Here is a 12,559-nt window from a genome sequence, read left to right as displayed (position 1 = left end):
GGGGCTCACTGCTCCTCTGTCCGGGTTCCTGGCTTTTATCCCCTTTCTCCTGATCTTCTGGCCTGCTACTCTGGGCGGGCCTGAGTTTCCTCTCCTCACCTAATCCCTTCGGCTGATTGCTCTTCTCTCTGGCCTCCTGGCTTTTAATCCCCTTTCTCCTGCTCTTCCCGCCTGCTACTTTGGGCGTCCCTGAGTTGTCTCTCCTCACCTGTAACCCTGGGGCTGACTTCCTTATGCAATTAAAATAAAAATTCTGAGCCAGAAGTTTGTATTTCTTAAAACAGCCCAGATGACACTGATGATCATGTAGGTTTATACTAAGTAGACTGGTTCTAATGAAATAGGGAGCCCTGGTGGCACAATGGTTAAGTGCTCAGTTGCCAACTGAATGGCTGGTGGTTCGAACCTATCAGCAGCTCCACAGGAGAAAGATGTGGCGTCTGCTTCCATAAAGATTACAGCCTTGGAAAACCAATGGGGTAGTTCTACTCTGTCGTATAGGGTCATGAATCAGAATGACTATTGGTCAGAATCAACTCAATAGCCGTGAGTTACTTTATTTTTTGGGGAAAGGTGGACATGAAGAAATCTAAAGTCTTTCCTGGCCATACTACTAAACAGTTATATCAGCTCTCCTCATTTGTCAAATGATGCATTAATTTCCATATACATATGATATCTGCTTTGTTAAAAGTGTTTACTGTTGAAGGTAACACTCATATTGTTTTCCAAAACAAAAATTTCAATATTCAAGTCAAAACTGATACTATAATTGATAATTATTTAACATACGTGTTATCTACCCACTTATGGGCAATTTATAGTGCCCCCCCCGCCCCCCCCCTCAGCAGTTCTGACCAGGAGGTGGTTTTGTCCCCTGGGGACATGTGAAATGTCTGCAGACATTTTTGGTTTTCACAATTAGGTAGGGGTTACTACTGGCATCGAGTGTAGAGGCCAGGCAGAAAGTTTATTTACACCAAAGGATGAAAGACGAAGAATTATCCAGTCCCCAAATGCCAACAGTGATTAGGCTGAGAAACTCTGCTTTCTATGTTCATACTTTTGGTATTTTCTTTCCCCCAGATTTAGAATAAAAAGCTAATTTTACAATGTTTGTGGTAAAACAATATATTCCATGGCTTTCTCCCCAACAAATAGCTTTGGTTACTGCTAAAATACCTATCTTCCCTATTATTTACCAAAGCAGTATAATAATTTGTGCAAAAAGGCTGAGCTTATGAAGCTGAGAGAGTATTTCACAGACTCCAATACTAATTTGCTTTTTCTGTAGTCAGTGATCAGACACCTGCCATCTTTCTATGTATCCTTCCTGTATCACTGCTGATGGTGATGGCTGTTGGTACCTATCATCATCCTTGGTTCTCTAAGAAACTTCCTTACAGGCGAGCCAGAAAGCACTGTTCTCGCCAGATTCTGCCCCGCTCTCCTCTTGTCTGGTAATGAGCCACAGCCACAAACAGTAGGCATACTGAGGCTTCCAGGATTCCTCTTTCTGTAGTATGTCTGCATCTCAACTTCCTGAAACAACTTAGTCTAAAACACGTTGCAATCCACAGTTTAGACAGTAATAGTCATTTTTCCTCCCTTGTTCATTCAACATTAATATCAAATAATAATCACACCATAAGTACAATTTTGCAGTCAGCTAAAATGAAAGGTACTTGAGGCTAAGAAAGCACCTAATGAATCTGTACTTCCTTAGAAGCTGTTTCTTTGTGTTGGCATCTTTTTTGCCTCTGCAGAGGCTGTTATCAAACCATTAAGGCCTTGTTTCTTTTTAACAGTCTGTCCCGGAATTAATCTCTCTCCTCTAGAATTTTACTGTAAGAAGCAAAAAGAAACAAAGCAGCATCTTCAACACTTAGCTTGGAAATCTTAGCCAAATCTCATAGTTCATCAAGCATATCTCCCACTTTTGATGTAAATGAAGGTGACAACGTGTCACTAAGCTTTCTGCCACTATGAACAAAGATCTCGCTTCTGCCAGTTTTCAATAACTACAAATTCTTTGTTTTATGGTCTTCTTTCTACTTATCCCCAATAGGAATGACTTGATAACTGTATATACCCAGTCTGAAATTTCTGTATTCAGGGAAAAGACATACAGAAGGCAATCTACGTACTAGATTATCAAATAAAGTACATTTATACTTAGGAAGGGGTTACTGAATGATACATTATAAAACTACAAACAAAAGTGACTTGTGTAGCATTAGATTAGTTTTCAATATAAATCAAACTGTGTCCCATAATTTAAATAAAAGCTTGACATGGTTAGCCCACATAAGGGCTTAATTATATTATAGCTTTCAAAGCAATCAAGACAGTCTAATAGTAGGAGGAAGAGGTTTCAATGGATTATAGCAGACAGAATTTTCCACTAGACTAAATTTTTGCATATTTACACCAAAGGATGTAACTTGTGGTTTTAATGCTACCAGAAGAGAAACCATGCAGTTATTAGATATCTACTTTTGTTGTCTTTGCCAAAATCACATGATAAATACATATGAGTAATTTTCTTACGTTTCAGAATTTTGTAACCTTAAATTTAAATTGCTGTATACTCAGAATAAAATAATAAAATAATCAAAGCTTACAACAAGCTATAATAAATTTACATGACATAAAAAAAAGCTATCTGTAGAAACAGAAAAAAGAGTATTATCTACGGAATTCAAATACAGATCCCACTATAACATCTTATGGAATAAAATAATCTTTCAGGTTTGCCCAGATAGATGGTTTTCTGGAGCTCGTACTGCTTTGGGAAATGGTCTCAGAATTATGTGGTGCATTCTGTCTGCATATGACCAAGAGCAAACTACGTATTTTAAGATCTGCTTCCCAGAACCTCCAGAACTAGCAGTTGAGGGTTCAACAAAACCAAACACAGAAGATAACAACAGGTTTTTCCCAACACCCTAAATGCAATACAGAAAACAAAGGAGAGCCCTGGTTAGAACCAACTGTTTCCTGGAAAAGTTGAGAAGCCAAGAGAGAAAATATGAAAAAAGAGAGGAGGAGGACAGACAAAAAATAGTGAACATCCGCAGCAGTGATGAAGCAATGCTATTAGAAGGGAACATCACAAAGGACCAAAAATAGCGGCCAGAACAGCTCTGCAGTAATTGCTGGTGCAGGCGGGGCAGAGAGAGAGGCAAACAAGTACAGACACTTGCAGATTATTATCTGAAAACACTGGCAGCTTCCTTTGTAGCAAGGGTGATGGGTAAGGGCTGCCACCCTCCACCCTCTCCCCCTCTGAAGGTATCTATGTGTCTCCAAAGGGCCGGCTGGAGGAGTCTAGCACTGATTTGAACATGACAGAACACAAAGACTACCACAAAAAACCATGCACGCCTTGATGTGAGAGCAGAACTCCGCACCTGGAAGACACCATTCGACAATCTGCTTATCAATCTCCTTCTGGGAAGGATGAACTCAGAAGCATAAAAAGAGATCATTAATTAAACTGTTTTTGCAAATTCCAAGCCATCTGAGACTACAATTCAAAAACAAATGCTCCAAATTAAAGCACTGTAACCCCTTTCTGAATGAGCTCTCAGAAAACAGATTCAACCATTCCCTACTCTAAGGATGCGGAGCCCTGGGTATTTTCATAAGGATCCTTCTGCACTGCAAACTGACAAAGGGCATGAGAAACTCAGACTGCAAAGTTAAAAAAAATCAAGGCCTTTGTATTTTTTCCAGAATTTGTGACCTCAAATAAATCTGGATAGATTTTACAAAGCGGATAAAACAGCGGTCTTCTTTAACACTTTCCAGCTTTTAGCAAGTAAGAGCATCCCTTTAGATTTAAGCTGAATAAGGACACTTTGGGAATTCTTGCAGATGATGTTTCAAGTGTTCATAAATAGTTTTTAAGTGAAACATTCCAACATGTTAGGGCTTTAAAAGGAATCAGGTATCTATCACTTTATAAAATTAATGAAAAATGCTCCATTTTATACTTCCTCCCATCGCCTTCTTGAGTCTTCAGGAAGAGATTATGCCACGAGCTCAAGCAAGGGCACTTCAAATGCTTCACGCCTATTCTACCTCCCACACAACAGTTCCTCAGCAGTCAAGATTGCCCGCTTTCATGCAGTCCTTCCTCCTTCCTGTCCATTGTCTTAGGGACCTGTTCTGATTTATGGCTCACTGTCTCTCTTAAAATGTGGAGCCCAGAAGTGATGTAACAGATGTGAAACAAATACTTTTCTTCCTCTTTTTATTAAGAGAGGAGCATACCAAATTGTGGCTTATACTGAAGTTGCAATTAACTGAAATCCACAGATCTTTCACTTAAACTATCACCAAGTTAGGACTTAAAAATACGTGCTCAGTCAGTTTCCTGACCTGAAATCCAGGACTTATTTATTGTTCCTGCTTATACAGTTTGATTCAGTTGGGTTTGGCCTAGGGTATGAGTCTGATAAAGTCATTATGAATTCTGATTGGACTAGACCAATCTAGTCCCTGAGAGAAGTCATTTGCCTTTCAGAGGAATTCATTCTAAATTGAGGAATACTTTAGGAACTGAATAAAGTTTTGTCTTTTCAGTCTGTGAAAAACAGGAAAAAAGGAAGAAGAATGCTGAACCTATTTTTAAATTCTCATATTGATTCAAATGAGTTGATTTTTTAAAAAACCAATATAATTTCTCATGTATAAAACAATTCAGTATTTTAAAATATGTTTGTTAAAATAATGATGAACATTACTGAATGATAATCACTAACACATATTAGAGATTCATCATGGGTCATTTACTGTGTAAACTTTTTATGCATTATTTCATTTAATCGCAATCATCTGACGAGGGAGGTAATACTATTACACAAATTTTACAAAGGAGAAAACAAAGACTTAGAGAGGTTAAGTAACAATTTGATGACATGTCAACTTTTGTTGGTTTTAATTACGCAAAACTGCTCAAGTGTCAATTTTTTTGTGTAGTTGTTTTAGTTATGTAGTGGTGCTGTAACAGAAATACCAAAAGTAAACGGCTTTAATACAGAAATTGTTCTCTCACAGTTTAGGAAGCTGAAAGTCTGAATTCAGAGCGCCAGCTAAAGGGGAACGCTTTCTTTTCCTGTCAGCTCTGGGAGAAGGTCCTAGTCTCCTTTCGACACCTGTGGGCCCAGCATCCCTTGGAGATCTCCTGTCTTGATCTTCTCCTTGGTCTAGAAGCTTCTCAGTGCAGGGGCCCCTGGTCCAAAGGACATGCTCTGCTCCTGGCTCTTCTTTCTGGTGGTACTGAGGTCCCTCCTTGTCTGGCCCCTTCTGTCTCCTTTTATGTCTCCTAAGATAAAAGGTGATACAGGCCACATCCTAAGGAAACTCCCCTTATGTGGGATCAGGGGTGTGACCTGAGTAAAAGTGTTGCATCCCACTCTAATCCTCTTACAAGTGATTGGCTGTTCACATAGGATCACATCTTGGGGGATAATTACAACCTAACTGCCAAATCACATCATTATATAACTACCATGACACTGAGAATCATGGCCTAGCTAAGTTGGCACATATTATGGGGGGATACAATTCAATCCATACAGTTATTTAATAAAACAAGGGGGAAATAACCTCCATATAAAAATTAGAAAGGTGGAGCTTCCAGAAAGGTGGTGAAACAGGCAAACAAGCTCTACAGACCCTCTTCAACAAAGAAAAGAGAAACCAATTGACAGAGATACAGAAGATAGTCCTGGAGCCCTGAGCTTTGAAAGGAACTATGCAGAAGTGGACTAGGCACCAACTAGTGGAAAAACCTAAAGGAAAACCGTGAGTATGGAGATGGTTGGAGCAGTGGACTGTCAGCTACTCTGACAGGACCAATAGCCTGAATATTTCCAAGTGGTATTGGGACCTGAGAATTGACCTAAAGATTAGCCCAGGCTGCCAAGGGCTGCAGGGATGACTGTGCTGGTGGCCTATGACCAGGAAGTGAATCAGCGAGGAGGGAGACAACCTGAGCTGTGGACTTTCGACTGTCTGGAAGGTGCAGCCATTGTGATTGGTTATAAGTGGTGGCCATTTTGGATATTTAAAGTGACAGCATTCTCATTCGGATTCCAGGGACCTAAGAATAGGTTCTGTTTGCCAAGGATGGCAGGGACATACAGGAGGCAGACAACGGGAAAGGAGGCAGGTGGTGAGTGTGTAAGTGCTGCCAAATACCGAATAGAGAAGCACAGTACAGTACCCTGCTTACAAAGACAACATACAAAGAAAACAAAAATCATGGGCAAGACACTCCAACATACAATCACCAATGAAATATAAACACAAAAATGTCACAATGCCTCAGAGACAACAGATCATCACAGTCCACACAAAGAAGCAAGATAAACCTGGAGAAACAAGGGACCAGGATACAGACCCAAAACACATCCCTGAGGAAGATGCGGCATTGGAACTCCCTAATAATTCCTGATAAGAAATTCAAAAGAATTATATTTAGGTACCTTCAACAAATTTAGAGACAGATCAAGGAAAACACTGACAAATTGAGGAAAACAAAGAGGAAACCCTAGAACAATTTTGAAAGAATACAAGAACAAAATGACAAAATAAATGAAAAATGAGAAATGATAAAAATCTACAGACAGAAATCCAGAAGATTAATACTAAATTTTCAGATATAGATAACACATTGAATGCGCAAAGGAGTAGAACTGAATCAACGGAAGACAGAATTAGTGAGATTGAAGACAAATACTTCAATACTTCTTTGGAAAGGGAACAATCAGAAAAAAGATCAAAACATAAAGAAGAAAGCCTAAGGTCCATGTGTGATACCATCAAAGGAATAACCTGTATGTCATCGGAATTCCAGAACAGGAAGAGATAAATAAAACCACAGAAAACATTGTCACAGATTTGTTGGAAAAGACTTTTCCTGGTAGGATGAAAGCTGAGAATATATGCATTCAAGAGTCCAATGAACCCTAAACAGGATAGACCCCAAAAGAAAATCACTCAGACATATCATCATCAAGGTCACCAAAACCAAAGACAAAGAAAGAATCCTAAAAGCAGCATGGGAAAAACAAAGAGTTACCTACATGGGCAACCAATAAGAATAAGCTCGGATTTCTCAGCAGAAACTGTGCAGGCGAGAAGGTAATGGGATGGTATATATAAAACCCTGAAAGAGAAAAATTTCCAACCAAGAATTATATGCCCGGCAAAACTCAAATATGATGGTGAAATTAGGACACTTCTAGACAAGCACAAATTATTGGAATTTGTTAAAACCAGATCAACCTTGTAAGAGATGCTAAAGAGAGTCCTTTGGACAGAGAACCAACAATAGCAGACAACAACTGACCATTAACACACAAGATGACATAACCCAGAAACCATCTCAGGCAAGAAGTATCCAAAGTAAGTAAGCCAACAAGATTGTAAACAGAGAACCAGAGACATCAATTGACAAATGAGGACAGCTGCAAACCAAAAAGAGGAAAAAAACTGCATAGTTACAGAACTTCTAAATGGTAGGGAAGTTAAGACAACTACAAGATAGAACGGAGAGTTCTAAACGTAGGAAGAAATTATAAACCTCAAAGAAAAATGATAAACCTTCACATCAAAATAAAAAAGAGGACCAGTACAAATATTTAGCAAATACTAAAATAATAGCAACAAAGGAAGTGATAACACGATTCATAACTAAAACAAGTTCAACAGAGAAAATTATATGGAATAAAGAAATTGACACCATGAAAAAGCACCTAACAAAATGACAGCAACAAACTCATACTTGATAATTACATATCTGACAAGGAACTTATTCTAAAATTTATAGAAAACTTCAACCCTCAACAAGAAAAAGATTAACAACCCAATTAAAAAATAGGCAGACGACGTGAATGGACACTTCACCAAAGAAGATATTCAGGTGGCCAGCAAATACATGAAGAAATGCTCGTGATCATTAGCCATCAGAGAGATGCAAATCAAACAACAATGAGATACCATCTCACCCCAGCACTAATGGCACAGTTCAACAAGACAGAAAATGGCAGATGCTGGCGAGGATGTGGAGAGATTGGGACTCTTATCCACTGCTGGTGGGACTGTAAAATGATACAACCACTGTGGAAAACAGTACGGCGATTCCTTAGAGAGCTGGAATTAGAAATACCATTTGGCCCAGCAATCCCATTACTAGGTATTTATCTTAAAGAAGGAGAGCCAGTACAACAGACATGTGCACACCCATGTTCATTGCAGCACTATTTACAATAGCAAAAAGATGCAAACAACCTAGGTGCACATCAACAGAAGAAAGGATAACCAAACTGTGGTATATACACACAACCGAATACTATGCAACCCTAAAGTATAATGTAGAATCTGCAAAATACCTCATAATATGGATGAACTTGGAGGACATTATGTTGAGTTAAATAAGTCAATCACAGAAGGATAAATTTAGTATTAGTTCATTATTGTAAAAAATCGAGGAAAAATTTATATATGGAAAGGAATTTTCTTGTTGGTTACCAGGGGTGAGAGGGGAGGGGAGGAAACACTGCAAAAAAAAAAAAAACACTGACCCATGTCACTTTAGTTTTGTGTATTTCACTGTACATAAATTATATTTCAATAAAATGCATTTTAAAAAATTAGAAAGGTGGTTGATTATTTTCTGATGACTTCATATGCATCTACTTTAAGTGATTTTGTGTGACTTTATTTTTCTATCACAATTATGTGATGGCCACTGCAAAACCTGAACAGTGTATTAAAATAAATTGCTTTTCTAAAATGACTAGAACAGACACCTAGTATTCTGCCTACTATGAATTGAGATAATCTAAAATAAAGAAACTCCTTCAATTTTAGAAAACAAAACAAAACAAAAAAACACAGATAAACTGTTTCCTTCTGTTCTGGTTACCTAGTGCCGCTCAGACAGGACTATATCACAAATGCATTCAAGAGTCCAATGAACCCCAAACAGCCACTCCTCGGAAGGCAGACAGGGCAATCTACTTCCACAGTGATAATACTGCCTGGGAAACCCAAGGAGGGGTCACTATGAGTCAGATCCGACTCGACGGCACATAACAACATGCAAAAGTGCATGAAAAGCAAAATACTACTGATTATCAGATAACTCATGTTGATTCATGTTTGCTATCAATTCACTTAAAGTCTATGACTATAAGCTACCTTTCCAACCATTCGGATTTTCCAGAGTAGCTATGTACTCTTGCCTGCTTCCCTGTTCCTACCAGGCTCTCTTATCTAAGATGGACTTTGAACCACAGAGTCAAGCCCAGCAACATTAAGAGTTAACACACTGAGCACACGTACTAAGTGCCTGGCACTGGCAAGACGGCAAGACGGGGAAGCTAAGCAAGAAGCAGAAGTAGGCTGTTCTTTGGGGTTTCGTCCTACTCTCTGGAGATTTTGCATTTTTAACTAATTATAAAACCAAAGGTACAGAAATGCACTGAAAAAGCCACCCTGGTATGGGAAGGAGGACTGCTGACACTTTTGTGTTTACAAAATGCTACGTTACATGAGGCCGCAGTAGCTCTTCCTCTGGGAGGCAGGCAGGCAAGCAATGCTATTCCCAGGGCTGGCTTCACCGGCATGCAAACTGTGTAGCCACACAGGTCCCCATATTCAGAAGGGCCCTTCACTAAGAAAGAAGGGCCTCACATTTAGTTTAATGCTGTGCTGTCACGGTCTTGAAATTCTTCATACATTTTTAACCTGGGGCCCCACAAATTATGTTGACAGTCCTGCCTACTCCCCCAGCTGAGGCCCACTGAGATGACCAAGTCAGGAGGCTGAGCTGGAAAGCCCAGTTATCTTTTCCCTTCCAGGTCCAGTCAGTCACCAAGTCCTGCTGACTCTGCCTTCCAAATGTTCCTTCAAACTGTCCTCTCTTCTCCATTCAAACTGTCACCTCTCATCAACTTCTCTTCCTTAATTCATCTCCCTTCCATGAGTCTACCCTCAAACCATTTTGTAATACGAAGGTTCTTTCCAAATGGCAAATTGATCCTGCATGAAAATCATTTCCCTTCATAAAATATTCCAATGGCTGCCCACTGACTTTAGCAAGAGATAGTGGGCATTTTATTTCATTGGCCCAGCACCTGTCTCAGTAACACTACACCCCTGTTCTTCTAGGAACTCCTCCGTTCTCACCCCATGCAATAATGCTCTCCCCATGTGAGCTGGCACCTGATCCAAAATGGGTGAATCAGGGTCTTCCCCTGGGATTCTGTTAGTGGGGAGAAAGCGGCATGATGTCAAAACCCAGAAGCTGTCGGCATCCATGATTCCTGACATGAAGGGAACGATGGCAATACCCAGACCAAGAAATAAGAAATGCAGAGGCCTGGCAGTTTAATGCCTGGTGGCAGCTTTCTGAGAACCATCTGTCGCTCTGTGCAAGTCTGTGCCAATAAATTGCTCTTAAGTTAGCCAAAGCTATGTTCCTGTCTCTCATTGTTACACATAACAAAAGCACTTCATTAATTGGTCCCTATCTAGTCACCTCTCCTCCTATCTCCCCTTGTATCCTCACACCCACATTCTACAATAAAACACTCACTATTCCACCTACTTTGGTAATGCTGTCAGATGGGACCATTCCCTGGAAAAGGATATCATGCTTGGGAAAGTGGAGGGTCAGCGACAAAGGGGAAGACCTACAACGAGAGGGGCTGACACATCGATGGGTTCAAGTATAACAAGGATATGACGATGGCGCACAGTGTTCTGTTTTGTTGTACACAAGGTCGCTATGAATCGGGGCCAACTCCAGGGCACATGACAAGAACATTCCGCTAATACAAATGCTATTTCACTCCTCTGCCTTGCACAAACAAGTCTCCACACTTCCAGTTCCAACTGTGGGATCACCTTCAATGTGAAGTCTTTCTTGACTCCCTTGGATATAGCCAGGTCCCTGAACCTTGCTTTATCCAGTAGCCTGTGCACCAGAGCAAGACAATCTTAGTACGATGTACTGCAACTGCTCCAGTGGATAACTAACTTGCCCTCAAACTCAAACAAACTCACTGCCATCAAGTCCATTTCAACTCATAGCGACCCCCTTTGGGTTTCCAAGGCAGTAAATCTTTACAGAAGTAGGTTGCTCAGTCTTGCTTCCGTGGATGTAGGCGATTGGCAGAATGATTATGAACTTGGACTCTGGAGTCAATCTGCCACCAGTATCAGTACCCTTCCAGCGGTTAAACAACCTGTGTCAATTTCTCGTCCCTAAATGGAGATATCAATAACGACAACTTTATAGGGTTGTTGTGGAAATCAGTTGTGTTAGGCACTTACAGTGTCTGGTACTTAACTGTTCGCTATTATAACTATCGTCCTTGAAGGCAGAAACTGAGTAACCACCGTTTTTGTCCCAGCTGGAAATGAAATAGTGCCCATCTAACAGGAGCTCAGGGAGGAAGCCATAAAACCAAGGTTCACCAACAGGCAGTTAAGGAACCTTGGTCTCCTCGACTCCTTCCACGCAGCTGTGGACACTGCTGAGACACTCAAGACAGAGAGAAGTTTCCCATTAAGTTTATCCCTCCTGCAGAAAGGTTTACCGATTGCACTGAACGTTAGTCTCACCATTTGTTCCCTAGGGAATCTGAATAAGCAGGCACTGCAGGAAATGCTGAGGCACTAAGCTGTGCGAAGACACTCAAAGTGCTCGCATCTCACCACGTCCAGACTTACATGCAAGGGGGGCAAACTGATGCCACTTAATGATTCTCAGCCGGAGATAAAACGTCTCTCCTACCCTCAGGATTTGGGGTCCACCCTTAGCATGGCGTAATTAAACCATGAGCTGTGGCCATGGTGTATTGATTCTAACCAGGGAACTCACTTATTTAAACCTGAATTAAAAGAACTGGAGAAACTGTGACGCGTTGTTAACTGCTATTTTGACAACAACAGAAGTGGAGCAAAAAAGGGAAATAAAGTGTGTGACCCACTGACACCCGGTGTTGCCTCCCCCGCAAGTGCCAGAGGATCGTCCGGGAACCCGGCGCTGGGCCTGGCTAGCGCGGCCGCCGAGAACCAGGCGCGGACGCGCGTGAGGGACTTCCCGGCCTGGGCGGCTCCTTGCCTGACCCTCTTTTCCCCTCAGGGCTACAGCCTCGCCGCGAGCGACAGTACCTGAGGACGGCTCCGGTTCCACGGTGCCCATTTCAGTCCTGTTCTGGGCCTGTACGACAAGGACTAGAAGGAGAAGGACGAAGGGACCCATACCTCTCCGACCACGAGGGGTGCAACCCCTTAAAACTGCCAGAGTCCAGCAGCGCGGCCCCGCGGCCCCTCGGCCCCAGCCTCGCGTCACTTCCTCCTCCCAGACCACTGCTTTGGAGGGGGCGGGGTGAGGACGTGGGGAGAGGCGAAGGAGTAGAGGCGGGGCGTAGACTGGCTGCGGGGGAGAGGACATAGGCTGAGGAGAATGAGGGTAGGAGGAGCGAGGGCGAGGAGGCGGGACGTGCACGGTGTAGCAGAGCGCTGGCAGAGA

At 41.5% G+C, this 12,559-nt stretch overlaps 1 protein-coding gene across 1 annotated transcript in view; it reads right to left on the bottom strand.

Annotated features, from left to right (window-relative positions):
- The window catches only part of IFNGR1 (interferon gamma receptor 1), a 43,427-nt gene extending 31,138 nt beyond the window's left edge, over positions 1–12,289 (bottom strand). Inside the window, 1 exon segment of the mRNA XM_042781714.1 lies at positions 12,199–12,289. Within this exon segment, the coding sequence (XP_042637648.1) occupies positions 12,199–12,289 (91 nt within the window).
- Between the last annotated feature and the right edge of the window lie 270 nt (positions 12,290–12,559).

This window comes from Orycteropus afer, unplaced genomic scaffold (assembly GCF_000298275.1).
Source record: "Orycteropus afer afer isolate SDZICR_OR568_19922 unplaced genomic scaffold, OryAfe1.0 scaffold00155, whole genome shotgun sequence".
In the NCBI taxonomy this organism is placed as follows: Eukaryota; Metazoa; Chordata; class Mammalia; order Tubulidentata; family Orycteropodidae; genus Orycteropus; species Orycteropus afer.
Note: the sequence above shows the minus strand (reverse complement) of the source record. Positions and strands in the feature narration are given on the sequence as shown.